Below are 18,039 nucleotides of genomic sequence, written 5' to 3' on the forward strand. Positions count from 1 at the left end.
GAGGACTATGGTTTCTGCCCTACTGCTGGTAGGTATCGTCCGTGGGCCTGCTGGCAATTTTGATCTCACTGATGCAACCACACACAGACCTCAAAGGCAAAGGGGGGAAGCAGAAAAACAAAGCTGAATTACTTTCTGTGCTCTCTTCTGTCTCTGTCAGGATTCATTCAGTGTGAAGGCTTTGAACTTCCTAATTGAAATAAGCTCTTTTTTAAAAAAAAAAAAGTTTTAGAGCAGTTATTGAGAAAATACAATGATAGAAACTTTGCGACATAATACTAGGGGTTTATTCTGCTTCATAAACAGACATAGGTGGCAGGTTCTTTCCCTGTGCATTGTGGAGAAAATTAGACTTATTACCATTCCTGTATCCCTCTTTCCTCTGTTCATGGTCGGAAGACTTGCAGTGCTGTATGGCACGTGAAACCATTCACACAGAATATTCTTTCCTGCAGCCATCAGCATGGGGCAGAAGAAAAACTGGCTGGAACTGCACATTTCCAGCTTCTGGAAATATGATGTCCACTTGGCTCTGCTTTGTCTTTGTGCACCCCCTGTGTTGGCAGCATCACTGCTCCTTCAAGGAAAGACTAGAGCAGGAGGAAGACCGAGAAGTGACTTTAATCATAGCTGCAGTTGTAAACACGGTTTCTTCTTCTGCTAGGTCTTTTCTTCCCCAGGGAACTGAGCTGCTGCCAGAAATTAAAGGCAGCTAGTAGTTACTTGGTTGATGTAAACTGTTGCAGTCAGTGTTTAAACATGTAATCTGTGCTCCTTCATCCTGCAGGAGCAGTGCTCTTGCTGGCTGACACTGCCTTTGTTTATTACTCTGTGATCCCTTAAGACCTCTCATGATCTTGCGGTTTTAATTCCAGGGTTGAGAATCATTGCGTTAGAAATGTCTATTTACTATTTCTAACTTATTCTTATTTCTGCTTGTACCTAAAACTGAAGCTGTCCTGTGTTTATTTATGTGCAGTCCCATGCAGCCTCCCCTTCTCAAAGAACTTTGAAGTTAAACAAGAAATCTGAATGACTGCTGGGGAAATGTAGTATTGTACCTTTTCACCAAAGGAGAACCAAACCAGAGCGAAGTGCCAAAGAAGTGTGCTGTCACGATCAGGACTGGGCGATTCACATCCCCATTGAACCAAGCACCTTCTTTAATCCCACCACCTGTCAAATTTTCCTCAATACTTTTATTCTTCAGATGTGTACATTCTTAGGATGTGTGCTTGGGCATCAATGTTGAAAAGGGACGACAGGACTGTCTCACTGAAAACAGTTATTATCGTAGAGAGTTACCAGAATCCTGAATGCAAACAAGCAAAAAATAAATGGAAAAAACAAGCAAAAGTAACTGAGGAAAAAATAATCCATAAATGGTCCATATCCTTGGCAAAATGTGCTCACCCACAGCCTCTGGTGCTTCTTTTCTCTCTTTAAGGGAAATCACTGCTTTTACTGGTGTCTGGGTAAACAGTGGATCTTGAGAGAATGCTACCACATGCTGGATGTTTTTGTACTGTTATAAAATAGGTACTGCTATCTCTTTAGTGTTTTATATTACTGTAGAATAAGTATTTTTTTGTATTCTGATGATGTGTGGGAACACAAGGTGTTTCCTGTATGAGGTGCTCTAGTGTCATTCCTGGAGTAGTGAGAATATTGCACTTTCTCCACCTGTGCATACAGGAAAGTGTAATTGGATCACTGGGAAAAGATAAAAAATCCAGATCCCTAGACCCTTGTCAGGCGCTATTGATGCTGAGATATTGTACAGTGAATAAATAATTAAACTATTTAGCAGAATAGGGGTTTCACAGGCTTAACTGTATGTTCTTCATCCATCATTTTAATATCTTTCCCCTTTTCTGGCAACTGGCTATCTGAATGGCAGTGGTTTTTAAAAACAACTGATTGATAACCTTGTTTGCCTGTTACAGGGGCTGTGTCATATATGCAAGATTTGTTCTCTAGCTGCAGAACATCTTTTGTTCAGTGGCCCCATAAGTGACTACACCATACAGGACAGATTCTCTGAAGCAGTTAGAGTGCAAACAACTTTATTAATCTTTCTTGATAGCTCCTTAGCAGTGTTTATGGAGTAGTTCTTAGTACTGTGAAGGAGCAGCATGCTAAGTAATATTAAAAGGGGAAGGAGAGATCTCCATCTGGCTTTGTTGGAAAGATGAACGTATGATGACACTTTCAGCTTTACTTGTATCAAGGTGCCTGAGAGGTTGAGGGGCAGCTAGTGCCATATTTTCTCCCTGGACCATATGCTACAAATAGGGAAGATAAGAACATGGCAGCCCACACTCATTTGCCTAAGACCCCAAATGAATGATACCCCACAAGGTAATGTGACACCATGCAGAATCTCATCAATGATGTAGCGCCATGCAACACATTTAAAATGTGTCAAGATGTTGTCTCCACAGAAGCAATGTTTAGTCACTTAGGTCACTAAAAGCAGCTTTTTCAAATTATCCACAGACGTTTTGCCAGGCTGCCCACATATCTCTAGATAAAAGCAAACTGTTTGCTTCGCAGTGTAGAATAATTTATAGGTAGGGACCAATTTGCTTGCAAAGAAACAGCAGGTTGCCTTCATTTTTTCTTAGTACAAAATGCATTATGCTAAACAAAGTACAGAACATTTGTGTTCCAAAAGGGGAATTATTTTAAATTTGTTTAGTGTTATTAGTTTTTTCTCAAACAGACGTGTCCAGTTTTTGTCACAGAAAGCTGTAAGCCCTCTGGGAGAGGGTCAAGAAAGCAAACAAAGAATATATCTTTTTTTTTTCCATTTTACTATGTTAAGTGCAGCTGTCCAGAGGCAGATAATTCCACAACAGCTTTCATGGTTTTGAAATGTGGAATGTAAACACTATTTTATGAATGCTGTCATGACATGAAATTGTGTCAAAACTTACCTTTTTGGGTAAAAAGGTCAATTTCTCACTCTTCTTTTATCCTTTTTTCTCTCTCTGCCTCTGGTCATAAACGATGAGAAAGCGTTGGACCTCAGGCACATGTCCTATTGAAAACATAATCAAAACTGACAAATCTCCATGAAAGGTTTTGGCTTCAGTTAAATCGTATATTTTAATGAAAATGCATTTTGTTGAAACGTTCCAGATAGCTCCTCATGTAAAATTCTTTTCATCTGCCATTTCCAACTTTCTCAATCCAGCTTTACATCATCACATAGTACATTGCTGAGTTTATTGAGCCCTAGATGAGATCCATCAAAACTATTTCACCTAAGAGATGAGATCAGTTCTTTGGGGATGAAAGACTAGGTAATTAATTCACTACCATACTAAATAGATCGTTCTCACTTTTTGACAGATTTGTTAAGTTTTGAACAGCGCAGCATTAGACTGGTGAGGAATTAGACTAGGCCTTGGGGGAAGGTTAATAAAGACACCAATAGCCCTTTGCTAGTAGGTGCAATACTCCATTTAATATGAGTCCTGGAGGTGATCATCTGTTCCTCTTTGCCCGCTGGAGTGAAACTATCATGATGGTCACCATCTGGAGTAAATTTTCAACAATCAGCGATTTTGTAATGAAAGCAGGGATATTTCTTTATAAACACATGCTTGGGCTATCAATGACTTTGGGCTGCCTTGAAGTCCTATACAACTCAGAAGCTCATGTTGGTGAAAAACCTGGAATTCTGCATGTTTCCTTCTCCCTTGTGTTCTGTGAGGGAGTCCTACCTGCTTGTGCAGAGGCAATTAAAGATTCTGTTTTTTAAATGTGTGTCCTCATTACCTTTTACTCTGACAGCTACCATTAGCTGAAATAGCACGTTTTGATGATTCCTACATTAGAATTCAGGACTCCACAGGCAGAAAGTCCTTAGAGGCAGTTTTCCATTTCTAGAACTCTCCTTCCGGGTCTGCCAGAAGCTGAAATGATCAATAACAAAGGTCTATGCAAGAATAATCCATGCAGACAGGGGTTCAGATTGGGCTGGGTGGTATAACAACCAAAAAGATAAATTTGGATGAATGGCACAACAGTGAGCACTAGTGCAGCCTGCAGTAGGATATGCGCTATTTCTTTGATGTTTTCCATTAGATGTTCTATAGCCTTTCATTTCTGTTTTTTATTACTAAAACCAGTCATATTTCCTGACATATATCGACTATGACAAAAATTGTATTGACCTATAGGGCAGCTGTGTGCATGAACAGGCATGAGGTTTTTTGTCATGGACTGGAAACACAGATGTTTCTAGGTTTAGAGGTTTATTACTTATCACAGGTGATATGGTCTTGATGAAGTTATGCAACATCAAATTTTGAGAATAACTTCCTTGTGTCATAAATAAGTAACTGTTGAGCAAAGGCAGGAATGAAGATACCTTAGTCCAGACAGGCTGTACTCTCCGCAGCTGAACCTTGGCATTTCAGTGCCCACTTAGGGACAAGGCTGAGAAGCTGAGCAGGATGCTTGGCACAGGACAGTGCCCAGAGGGATGAAAGCAGCCTTGAATTCATGGTTCCACCCGAGGCATTAATGCTGTTGTTCTTGCAGCTATTTCAGCCCTGCTTCCCAGAGGGAAGTGGTCACCCCAGTGATTGTCTTGCAGTTTGTTCTCTCTTTTGACCCGTCACTGGTTCCTAGTAATCGGTAAAAGGAGACAAATCTGTTGTACCTGAGCTGTATCCCTCACAAACCTTTTTTCCCTTTGCTAACTCCCTTTCCTCCTCCTCTCTTGCATGCCTCCTCATACCTATGCAATAATTGCACTCTGTAGTAACTCACAAATAAAAAGTGTCTTGAACCATGAAGTACATAAATTCAATGCTCATTATTACCATGTAGAAATATTACTTTTCCCAGAAACAAAGTGCTGCACTGCTCAAACGGGTTGTCAGGCGTGTAACAGAGATGCTGTCAAACAAGCCAGCAGTCACTGGTGACCCCAGACATCTGTGAGGAAAGAGAAGTGTGTGCATGTTGTGTGGGCATGGACAAAGTGGGAAGAAAACGAGTCCCAGATTTATTCGTTTATTTGTTTATTCAAGATTTCCTGCGGTCCTGGCTCCCCCTCCTGGCGCTCAGGAATTGGGCTGCCCAGATTCCTGGTGGCTGACAAGAGCCTGCACACCACCCAGATTTCCAGAGACAAAGCTTTTGTTCATTATAATATCGTGCCTTTTAGAAAGGGATTTCCTGAAGCTTGCAACCTTCAGGGAAATGTGTCTGCTTCTTAATTTGCAGGAATGTAGCTGGAAAAAGATAAAAGGCTTGGAGGAGCAGAAGGTTAAGGAAGAGCAAGGGGGGAAGGATGGCGAATGACGTCTTTAGACCCGTTGCTGCAAGATGTACCACTCTCTAAACTTTCTTCTGCCTCCACCAAGGCAGATCCAAACCCATTTCACTTGCCTTCAGCAGGCTGCTTGATCTGAGCTGTTGAGAATAATTATAAGTGCAAACTGAGAGGCAAAACCAGGTGTCCTCATCAGAGCAGAAAAGAACATGAGGGAAGAACTCATTTGTGTACATTTGCTGAATCATTTTGCTAACAGTATTGCAAAGGCAATAAGGTCTGTCTCTGCCAAAAGCTGTCCATATAGACTTCATAGTGTCTGTAACAGTGTACAGAGACACTTTATGGTTTCCTTCCAGGACTAGCTACCGATCATTCTCCTGACATCGATATTCACTTTAGAAGGCGGCAACAAGGATGGTTTCTTCTTTTCCACCTCACCTCATTTTCTTCCTTTTACCTCTTCTTCTTACATAATACACACCCGTAACTATGGAGCAGCCACAGCAGCAAGCACACAGAAGGGCTTCCTCTAAAAGCATTTTGGTTCCTCTGGGTCATTTTTTTTGTGCCTTTGATGCAGAGATTATAGCCTCATACTAAATTTTGAACACAAAGTTCAAACTCGCATAACTCACAGAGAACCGTAAGCAGTAAACCATCACCTAAGGCTCTAATCAGCTAAAAAAAAGCCAAAATATTCATTCATGTGTAGATGTCAGCTCTACTTATGTGAAAAAAAGGGATTTGTCAGGTATTAGTCCATAATTATTTTTTGTTACCGGATGATAGAAATACAGGGGCTTTTTTCTTTAAGCACTAGGAACTCTGTACTAGGTTTCAGAGGAATGGAATCAGATTTATTTTCTGGTTGTCATTCAATTCCAGATGTAATAGCTGTGTACTTAACTGTATATTATAATTATGTAGAGTAAGATTATGACTTGATTATGACCTTGATCTGCAGTAAAGCCAAGAAAATTTACACCAAATGGTTTTGTGCTAAATGAAAATCACTGACTGGTAGTTGCAAAAAAGAGTGGATATGACCATTTGGTTTTGGTTTTTCTTGCCTTTCAGTTTATGTTGCATGGCACCATGAGCAATGGATGAACTGCTAGGAAAAGTGGTGCTGGATGGTTAGAATATCAGAAAAAAACCCATCCAAAACCTTGGATTCCTAGGACCTATTTTTGATTATTTTCAGGATTCCTTGAAGGAAAGGATAGCCAAGCATTGTTAATTTGATTCCCTCTGAAAATTTAATAGCCTTAATACAAAACATGGGAAGACTAATGAAGACGGATAACCTGGCTTCAGGAGCACCACAAAACTCCTGTGCTTATAGGGCTGTAAGTATCCATACGCAGGCTGTGCTCTATATGCTGCCTCCTCCCTTTAATCTGTTATCTCTCCTGGACATCAATAGGTTCCCAGGCAGCCACAGGGACCTCGCCTGGCACTGCATGTCGGGAAGAGACACCATAGACACAGCCACGGAGGCAATGGTGGTCAGTGAGGGGGGAAAGGGTTCCATAAGCAGGCTGCTAGTGGGTTGTTGGTTGTTTTTTTTTCCCTAGATACCACAAATTTATGATTGAGTAGCATTTGCAGTAATATATGAATTATTGAAACATGTTTGTTTAATGAAGCGAAATTATTTCGTGGCTATGCACAGCAGGGTGACTGAAGCTTGAAGTTGTGTGGATGATTCTGACCAGTGAAAGGGGCACTAACAAAACTTTCACCTTCCTGACTTGCAGCCAGGTGTTTCAGCCTTTAAATATCTTTAATCAAAATATCTTAAAGGAGCTGTTAAGTTTCAGTGTTGAACAAAAACAAATTTGAAATTTTTATCCAGTACACCACGCCAGAATTGTCCTTCTCCAGCTAGCATCAGTCATGCCAAAAGAGAATTTAAATAAGACAGGCTTGAAAAAAGACAGTGAGATGAATATGTTGATCAGAAACTCCTCTTAAGATATGAAAGGGAATATTTCCATTGATGTCAGGAACTCAGGCCACTGAGCCAAATTTTCAGACATGGCCACCTAAAACGTATGCATATGTTCTCATCTGTTTCAATGTACTTTTCTCTAACTTTATTATATCATTCCTTAAATCCTAATGGGATTTAATATCCTGGCTGCAGTAAGACAGGAAATATCCTAGACACTTGGAAGACATTGCTTGTGCTCCAAGGAGGATATAGTGAGAAATAATAGAAATCAAGTGTACAGGGCAAAAAAATAGAAACAGAAATTAACAAGGTGGTGATGGGAAGACGTGTCATTATTGACGCTTTTGCTTGTTAATTTCTTTAATTTTAAATTAGTTGTGGCAGGTTCCCTCACCCTTGTCCTTCTCTTCCTAGACTGGTATTTAGAACCGCCTGGAGTCACAACATGCAGAGGCACTGCCATCTGTAGTTTATGAGTCAATTCCCCAAGATTTACAATCATGGAGCTAAGGAATACCCTTAATTCCTCCACTTCCAAAACTCCACTTCTGCAAGTGATCAGTTCATTTGCAGAGAGACTCCGTTCAGTTCTTGTAAAAATATTGGAAACAGAGAGCTTGCTTTAAGGAAGCCAACATGGCAGGAATGGGGAGAAAGCTCAATTACTCTACCTGCCTTTCATTTTGGCAATTTGCTAAAGAACAAACTGTTTCAGCTTTTCCAGCCTTCTGGAACTCGCAGAGGAAGATTTTCCATCACAGAGTTTCTTTTTCAAATCAAGCAGGTTGTTCAGCTCTTCAATCCTTTTAAAGTCTTTGGGGTAGAGATTTCTAATACAGGGACACAACTCACTTTTGCATTAGTGATTTGCTGAAATTTGTGTTACGTGGCACTATGAGCAGTGGGTGAACTGCTAGGAAAAGCGGTGAGATTTGCTGAAAAATACTGCAACTATGACCACTACTATGAGGTATTAATAAACAGTTTTAAAAGACTACTGGGGTAAAGCTTTTCCCAAAAATATTATTTAAACATATTCAGTTGTATCTTTGCTTCCTCGTTCCTTCCTTAGATTACACTGCAGTCAATCCTGAAGTCATAAATATCTAATTTGATTTGTCCTTGTGCTCTTGCTTAATACAATCAACAGTAGTTACCAACGCTTATCTTCTGCACTGAGTTTTATAGCACTGGTTTATTAAGGACAGATAGCTGGAAATTAGGATACTGCCATTAATAAAAAGACTCCATTTCTCACCATTATAAAGGGAGAAAGCAGTAGGAAAGTTTTAATAGATTTCTAAGGGCAAAACCCATGTAAGAATAAAGAGAAAAACTCCAGCGTGCCAGTTTCCAAAGTGCTGATATGCTTAAGTGACTGTCCAGTCAAAGCTCTTTTACTGGTAATATCTAATGAGAAATGCTGCGTGTTTGACCCAATATGCTAGAATCATTACTGAAATCTTTTATTCATATGCCACATTTACTTAGGTGAGAGGTGCTCTGGGCAGAGTCCTAGAAGAAGGTGCGTGCATAAATCAGTTTTAATACGGCATTCCCTCCTTAGGAGATTCCCAGCAAACCAGGAGCTGCAGCTGCCTGTAGCTGCATGTCCTCAGCTGGGCTGTCTATCATACCCAGGAGCCAAATAAAACCTCATCAGCAATCGGACTTACAATCAAAAGAGAGCTCAGTGCAAGATACTGACCCTGTGAGGAGGTACAGGCCGTCTGTCCCTGATGATGGAAAGGGAGTGGGAGAATCACTGTTATTACTCTGTGCGGTACCGAGCACCTCAGAGGAGGCTCTGCACATCCTTTCTTATTTTAAAAAGCCAGTGTCACGATGGATCAGAGCAGTATGATGCAGATGGGAGCCAGGCCATATTAAAGGCGGATAAACTGTCACAGTTAGGCTCATGTTAGAATGTAATCCTGTTAGACTTTCTCTACAGTATCACGTCATCTTACATAATTGAAAAGAACCCACTCTTGACTGAAATATGCCTGCGAGAGAGAAAACCTTAAACAGCAGGGTGGCTAATTGTACCGTTTCCAGAAAAGGACAACACACATTATAGGCTACATTACAGTATACGTACATTTACCATTTGAATTTATAATGATAAGCTACAGGACGTTTCAGGCTCTCACATTTATCTCCAACCATTCTAGCCTTGAGGCTGATATTCGATGGTGCTCCAAATAAGTATAGTAATCTGCAAGTGCAAGGTTGCAGGGTTACAACAGTTTTGAGTCCTGAAGAGACTTCCTACACTGTCAGTCCATAGGCTTCCCAAAAGCAGCATTTGGGACGTGTCATGAACTGCACAGCTGTGGCAGAAGAACAAGCTTTCACGTATTCCTGAATTACATTTCTTTCTGAATTACCTGGATGGTTTTTAAACTGCTTAAATAAAGGGGAAAAGATTTTTAAACGTGATTTCTGTTCACTGAAATTGCATTTTGCTGAAATCCCAGCCAATGAGTTTTGATTTGGGCAAACAAAATCTGGAAAAATACTGTGCTTATGTAACTGCTATTCAAGACACAGATCTACACATGCTTGGTACTTGGCAGGGTTTATATCCTTCAGTAGGTTCAAGTACGAAAAATGCAGCGTTTGTTTTCAGTCAATGGAAACAACATACAACAAGACATCATCATACAGTACAGTATCTTTCACTGCATGCTTTAGAGAGTTGTTTGGTTATAGATCTGAATAATAAATAGTAGCTGGGAATGTAAAAGTTAAAAATTACACTTACAAGCCAAAAATACACCTTAAAGAGCTCGTCTATGCTAAAGCTAACAAACTTGTTTATGTAGCCATTCACAGACAACTGCGTAGCAGAATTAAAAGTATCTAACCTTTATGTTTCAAAGAAAGTGCTTTCCTGCAAAGCTACTGTAGTTTGAGCTGATATGCTAAAACACTAACTTAGCAGATGTGAGCCTGTTTCATTTAGTGGAAAGCTAATTCTGAAGTCTGTTGACAGCACAGTTCACATCAGAAACAGTATCAGGATGATAGTTTTAGCAAATACATGCCTTACAGCAGGTTATCTTGTGTTTGTGGATTACCATACTTATTTAAAAGACTCTCCTCATAAGTAGCTAATTCACTGTAGTAAAGTGCAATAATCTGGTAGTGTGCATTAAGTTGAAGAATATACATAATGGCATTACAGAAATAGAAGCAGAACATTCCAGAGTCTGGTAGGAAATGAAGAAAACATGGAGTGTGATTAAATAGTACAGCCCAGAGCCTACTCTGTCAGGCATCAGTGAATAGCATTCATTGAAGTCAGTGGTTCTGCAAAAGAAAAGAATACCTGAGCAAAAATTTCCAGTTAAATGGTTTAGTTTTAGGTTTGTAAAATGTTTTATTTTTAGGATTTGAAACACTGTGAGAGTACAAAGACTGGAAGTACAATATGCAAACACAAGTGATAGATCTAGCCTTCACTGAAGTCGCTGGAAGTCTTTCAATCACTGCAATGACTTTGCATCAAATCTATTTCAAGACTATTTTTTTTTTCCCAGAAAGCCACAAAGAGCACAGCCTTAGAATAGCCTTCCAATGGGCTTGATCTTCCCTATTAAACATTTCACGCTATTCATCTTTTTCTTTTCTCTTTTCTTTTACAGGCAAGCCAGATCTGGCAGATAGCTGATATGAGGACTTGGGTGACTTCAGAAAGCCGAGTTTAACGCCAACAGACTTCAGTGAAAGGAAATATTAACCCTCCAAGCAACTCATACACAGACAACTTTTGGTAGCTTTAAATTAACCTGTTGCTCACCTGCAGAGACATGCCTATTGTTTCTTTCAGCACATATGGAGGAGGGCCACAAACTTTGTAACCCTGGCTAATAAGACTGTGGCTTTCTTATCACAAGTAGGAGGTAGGCCAATTGTAAAAGGATTATTTTATACATAGCCTCCAGGACTTTAGCTCTGGCATGAACACTGGACAAAAAAATAGAAGCTAATTTTAATGACCTGAGATTTTGCTACCTGTGCTTTATTATTGTTATCAGTTCGTTAACACTTTGGTACTTTATTTCTTTAAATTAGAAATGGGTTCTTGGACTAGAATGTGGCCCACAGATTGGGCTGTCCTCATGAAATCATGGCTTATCTTTTCCCTGGGGCTCTACGTGCAGGTCTCCAAAACCCTGGCCTGCCCAAAAGTGTGCCGCTGTGATCGAAACTTTGTCTACTGTAATGAGCGAAGCTTGACCTCAGTGCCTCTTGGGATACCGGAGGGTGTAACCGTCCTCTACCTCCATAATAACCAAATTAATAATGCTGGATTTCCTGCAGAGTTGCACAATGTCCAGTCTGTGCACACAGTCTACCTATACGGCAACCAATTGGATGAATTCCCCATGAACCTGCCCAAGAATGTCAGGGTTCTCCACCTGCAGGAAAACAACATTCAGACCATTTCTCGGGCTGCCCTCGCTCAGCTTCTGAAGCTGGAAGAGCTACACCTTGATGACAACTCCATTTCCACTGTTGGCGTTGAGGATGGGGCATTCCAGGAAGCCATCAGCCTCAAGCTTCTGTTCTTGTCCAAGAATCACTTAAGTAGCGTACCAGTAGGCCTTCCGGTGGACTTACAAGAACTTCGAGTAGATGAAAACCGAATTGCTGTCATTTCAGATCTGGCCTTCCAGAATCTTACAAGTCTGGAGCGTCTGATTGTGGATGGCAATCTCCTTACTAATAAAGGCATAGCTGAAGGTACCTTCAGCCACCTCTCCAAGCTCAAGGAATTCTCAATAGTACGGAATTCACTGACCTACCCTCCTCCTGATCTTCCAGGTACACATCTGCTAAGGCTCTACTTGCAGGACAACCAGATAACCCATATACCACTCACAGCCTTTTCAAACCTCCACAAGCTGGAACGTCTTGATATTTCTAACAATCAACTTCGGATGTTGGTAAAGGGGGTATTTGATAATCTCCACAACCTGAGGCAACTCACTGTAAGGAATAATCCCTGGTTGTGTGACTGTAGTATTAAGTGGGTCACTGAATGGCTCAAATTTATTCCCGCTTCCATCAATGTACGGGGTTTTATGTGCCAGGGACCAGAGCAGGTCCGAGGTATGGCAGTCAGGGAGCTCAATATGAATATGTTGTCATGCCCCACCACCACCCCTGGTCTGCCACTTGTCATCACCCCCGTCCCTGACGCAGCCATGCCAACTACATTAGTTCCCACCTCATCAGTTCCTCCCCCAAGTAGCAAATATAATCCTCTCACTCCCACCATAGCCACACTCCCCACTGTGCCTGACAGGGAGGACAGAGAAAGGGTGACACCTCCTGTATCCGAACGGATTCAACTCTCCATCCATTTTGTGAATGACACTTGCATCCAAGTTAACTGGATGTCTCTTTTTACCGTGATGGCGTATAAACTCACATGGGTTAAAATGGGCCATAGTCTGGTAGGAGGAATTGTGCAGGAACGAATAGTTAGTGGTGAGAAGCAACACTTAAGCTTGGTAAATCTGGAGCCCAAATCCACCTATCGGATTTGTTTGGTTCCACTGGATACTTATAACAATTACCGAACTGCAGAAGACACTGTCTGCTCAGAAGCTACAACCAAGGCTTCCTTTTTGAGCAACGGCAGCAACATCCCCTCCAGCCACGAGCAGACGACTTCTCAGAACCTGGGCTCCCCATTTCTGCTGGCAGGGTTGATTGGGGGTGCAGTGATATTTGTCCTCGTGGTCCTGCTCAGCATTTTTTGCTGGCACATGCACAAAAAAGGGCGTTACACCTCCCAGAAGTGGAAATACAACCGGGGCCGTCGGAAAGATGACTACTGTGAGGCAGGGACCAAGAAGGACAACTCCATCCTGGAGATGACGGAAACCAGCTTCCAGATTGTCTCCTTAAATAATGATCAGCTCCTTAAAGGAGATTTCAGACTGCAGCCCATTTATACCCCAAACGGGGGCATTAACTACACAGACTGCCACATCCCCAACAACATGCGATACTGCAACAGCAATGTCTCAGACCTGGAGCACTGTCATACGTGATAGTGAGAGGAGATGGGGGTGTCTAGGACAAAGAGGAAAAACTCTGGAAAAAGTAACCCCCCAAACAACAATGAAAAAATTACATTTGATAAATGTTACACAGATGCATTTATGCATTTGAATACTCTGTAATTTATACGGTGTACTATATAATGGGATTTAAAAAAAGTGCTATCTTTTCTATTTCAAGTTAATTGCAAATGGTTTTGTAACTCTTTGCTTTTTAAATCTTTAAAAAATATTGCTAAGTACTGTACAGGGTTGTACAATAAGAACCCAATGTCATGGCAAAGGAAAGAATGACTCATTCTTCAAGCATTAACCACTTTGCTGTCGAAGCTGTCTGAGGGATGTTAAGTTTCTAGGTGTCCTGTAGTACAGGAAAATAAGTGCATATTAAAACAGGGTCACTAGGAACGGACAAAAGCGACTCAGATAAAATAGGTACAACCCTTCTGACCTGAACCCGGCAGTTGCTGTTGAGCTTCAAACAATTGGAAATACTTCCATTCCCCTTTGTCAGTTCTGCGTTTCCTACCTCCAGCTGGAAGCTGGAGTCCTGAGTGCTACCAAAAAGGCTACTTTCTCCTTTGGTTAGTTTTCTCCCAATATACTTGGAATAGGAAAGGTAGACAGCTCAATGTCAATCTCAAAGTGACCTTGATTCCTATTTGCCAGTGCTACTCTGACAGCGTCCCCCAATACTATACACTTTTATGATAGAAACAGTTCCTGGTTTTCATTATGATTAAGAAGCTTTAGGCATTCTCTGACCCTTCTCAGTGGGAGATGAAGGTTATCAGTATGTAACAGATAGCTGTCATTAAGCTGCACCTCTCTTTAATAGAGCAGCATTTGTTGACACAGCATGTTCAGGTAAAGCTTGAATGAGGGGAATTCTGAGTGCTCCCAGCTCTGCAGTATTCATGTAGAATTTGGAATCGAAAAGTGTAAATTGCTGAAGATGTGTTGCAAAATATGATGCCAACAGAAAGGTTGCTGTTGGCTTTTATAGTTCAAGCCCTGTTTGATTTAGGGCTCTGAGTTATGTTTAGTATGGAGAGGTAGGGAAAAAAAGAAAACAAGCAGAGAAAATAAATAAGAAAGACCTTTAAAATATTTATTTATTCTTGGAAAGGCCTCCAGGCCTGTTATGAACTGAAATATGTTCAGCAGAGAAAATTACTTGTAAATCCTGGTTGCTTTTTTTGGGGGTTGTTCCCCGACACCACCTCACACCCACCCCCCTCCTTCGAGTATAAAGAGACAGACATTAATTAAGCATTTGATTAGCTGAGGAATTTTGAGAACACAGGTACACACTGTCCTTCTGAATTACCCTTCTTTTATCTTAAGCTTTCAAAAATTTTCTACAACTATCAGTGCTTTCTAAGCAGTAGGTGGGCTTAGAATTTGCTTTTTTATTCCCTCAAATTCCGTAGCTGGAATACTTTCTGAGTCCTTGAGATTTACGTGCACTATGCGAAACATCATGCTTGTATTAAAACCTTGATGCTGCTCTCAAAATCACATAACATTCCAGCCACTCCATTGACTCTGTGACTGCCAAGCACTCCGGATTTCTTGCCAGCTCAGTGGTAGAATCTAGTCCTTCCTTTCTTTCAGTTTGTTTATTTTTTAACGCAAGCAAAAGTTCACAGCAAAGAGAAAAGAAGGAGAGAGAAAAAAGAGAGAGAGAACTCTTTCCTGAGGGAGTAGGGAACCAAAGAGAAAACTTTTTACAGTGACCAGCTAGGGACGAGAAGAAGTTGTTACAATGGATTGGAAGTAAAGGCTGAAGCACTTTCACTGTGGAATGCTTAGACTTTTCACTTTATGAGGCTGCTTATGTTGGGAGAGAGAGTTTTAATCCTTTCCTTTGCTCATTTCGCTCAACCCATTCTTGAATCCCAGCAGTCTATGAGTGTGCAGTTTCTGAAATTCAAATCGCATGATAGCACTCATTTTCTGCAGTGGCAAAATGAATCTAATTATGACTGAAGGCAAAGTACAATCATTGTATAAGGAACGGCATCCTCCCCCTAACACCTTTTATAATCACATTTTGAAATTCCACTCTATATTCTGTATGTTTGCTATTTTCTTCAGCTATAACAGGTATTTTAGGCAACCTGTGTGGCTACTGTAATAGTAAAGTCACTGAAATGTTGCTGAATAAAAGGCTGCCATATGATTTCAAATGGTGTAATTCTAGGTAGAAACGTCTATGCAAAGTGTTTTTTTCTGTGACCTATTTACTGAAGATTATGATGAGAAGGTTGATACTTTTGTTTTGTTTGTTTCATATGTTTTACGTGCCAAAGCCCACAAGACAAGCAGCAAATAGTTGTGCCTCTGCACGCTTCCATTGCATGCTGGAGTTTGTTTGAAATTAAGTAGAGCCAGAGATTCCCGTTGGGTGTGGATGTAGTATTTAATTTCACTGAAATAACTAGCTTTACGTTTGATTTCAAAAGGCATCCTTTGAAAGTACGCGCTTACTAGAATTTCATACATCAATGACTGATGCTGGAGGAATCTTTGTCCTCCTTGATGAACATCTTCTGTTCCAGGCCTCAGGATACCATAGTTTCAAGATGAGCTAGGCGCCTTATTTGTAGCAAAAGACGTATTCAGGGAGTTCAGCCGTACTGCAGGTGAATGATCCACAAACCCAAACCAATGACAAGTGTGGTTGCTGTCCTAATAGGGTGAAAACAGAAGGCATTCACAAAGCATTTTGATCTCAGATGATGAAATGTATATATATCTATCTGTGGACTATTACTCGCTTACCTAGATCAAAAATCAAAATGATATTAAAGATAGCATAGTTTAAGCTTCTTTTCAGTATGAAAAAGAATATATATATTGGTATGGGATACTGACAAAGTTTCTTGTCTATAAATCCACTTCTAAAAAAAAAGTACCAAGCCACTTATACCAAAATTTATGGACAGAGCTGGGAGTGTTAGCTAAAAAATATTCACAGTTGTAATCAACTGAAAAGTCTTATGTTTCATTTGAAGGGTGTTTCTCCCAATTCAGTTGGTTTTTTTTTTCTTTTAAAAATACAGTTAATGTATTTCAGCCTACAACAGAGTTTGGGACTTTTCAAAGTGCCAGTCACACAAACAGCTGAGACTTCATTTCAGCTCACATCTAGAGAAGCACATAATAGACAATTTTTGCTAAGTGAAGTATTTGGAAAGAGTCAGAGTTAGAATTGGGCAATGATCTTTTGGTGCTGTAAAGTTCAAGATTAGCAGCTTTTTCCTTGGGCTTTGTAAAATAGGGTCATCTTCACTTAGTACAAATATATGACCACATATACTCACTAAAGGCTACACAGCAGAAGTCCCAAATTTGTGCATATACAACTCATCCAAAATACTCACTCTGAGGTGCTGATTTGGACAGGTTCTTTGGACATGGGGACAAATGAGTGGTTTACAGATAAGATCTTACCCATCTTCCTTTGTATGCTGCTAGTAGCTGTATACAGTAGCAGAAAAGATTGGTGAGTGGAATAAAACCAGAGTTTAAGTGAAATTATGTTAAAGCAGTATCACAACACTGCTGTGCCCGATGCTTGGGTTCCTTCTGAAGACTTATGTATTTACAAATAGGTCCTCATTTTCACTGATTCTGTCACTGTAACAAGTGTTCCTTGCATGTAGCTTGCTGGCAGAAACATCTGACGAATGCATGGACTTCGTGTTAATGGGTTCTTATTGGAGATATTGTTATTGAATTTCTTCATAAGAATTTTTTAGGGATGGGGTTACTTGGGACTGAAAAGATATTAGCAGTTTTCCCTGTAAACCAATAAAGGACTACAATGAATGTCACATAAAACAGAAAAACAAAGTGGCATACGCTATTTGCTACTAGAGTAGTTCAACTATTTTTTTCTCTCAATCATTTTCTCTTTTCATGAGAGAAAATTTCTCCCTCTGAGAAATATATTGATTTTAATTTTGCAAGCAAAATAACTTTATGCATATTGTATTGTTGTTATGGTTTTAAGGGTCTACATAAGGCACTTTATTAATGACATTTAAGTGAAAGTTCAGCTTTTGACAGTGAAGTGGTTAATCCCCATTGAATTCTCCATTTATAGTACTTCTTCACCTTAAAATTAACATGGAGATATTAAAGGTTTTTCTTTAAAACATGAGAATAATGGTTTTACTCATGACTTACCTTTCCAGCTCAGTGGAAAAACAAAACAGAAATGAGTGCCAAAACCAAAAGTTACTGGCTCTGAGCCTCATCAGATCATGCCTGATGCTCTCGTCTAAACACAGAGATAATCCTAGGAAGCTGATGATCACTCCTTCCCTGAACTCTTCCGAACAGGGTGCTTTATATCCCAGATGATACTGCAGGCAATATTGAAGCATTTGACATTAAATGTTTGTACAGCAGAGAATGTCTTGCTCTTTAAAAGGACACTGGCTAGTAGTCCATCTGGAAAACTAGCACAAAAGAGATTTGGCAAGCTTTTATTGTACTGGGGCTCTGTGGAAATGTGCCTCGTGAGAGCTGAATTCTGACCCTCTCAGAAACAGATAAGCTACCAAATTATTATCATCACTCGGTCCCAAACATCTGAAGATGATCTTTCACAAAATTGATTTTAACTGAGACATGCACACTTGATTCTGTTCTGTGTTTGGTATACTTTCTATCTTTAACATGGAAAAATAGAT

At 40.2% G+C, this 18,039-nt stretch overlaps 1 protein-coding gene across 2 annotated transcripts in view; it reads left to right on the forward strand.

Annotated features, from left to right (window-relative positions):
• Positions 1-16,852, forward strand: part of FLRT2 (fibronectin leucine rich transmembrane protein 2) — a 63,284-nt gene extending 46,432 nt beyond the window's left edge. For both annotated transcript variants that reach the window (XM_037395280.1, XM_037395279.1), the window contains exon 2: positions 10,904-16,852. In XM_037395280.1, the coding sequence (XP_037251177.1) occupies positions 11,336-13,324 (1,989 nt within the window). In that variant the 5' untranslated portion in view covers positions 10,904-11,335 and the 3' untranslated portion in view covers positions 13,325-16,852. The remainder of the gene's footprint in view (positions 1-10,903) is intronic.
• The last annotated feature ends 1,187 nt before the right edge of the window (positions 16,853-18,039 follow it).

Source organism: Falco rusticolus, chromosome 7 (genome assembly GCF_015220075.1).
Source record: "Falco rusticolus isolate bFalRus1 chromosome 7, bFalRus1.pri, whole genome shotgun sequence".
NCBI lineage: Eukaryota > Metazoa > Chordata > Aves > Falconiformes > Falconidae > Falco > Falco rusticolus.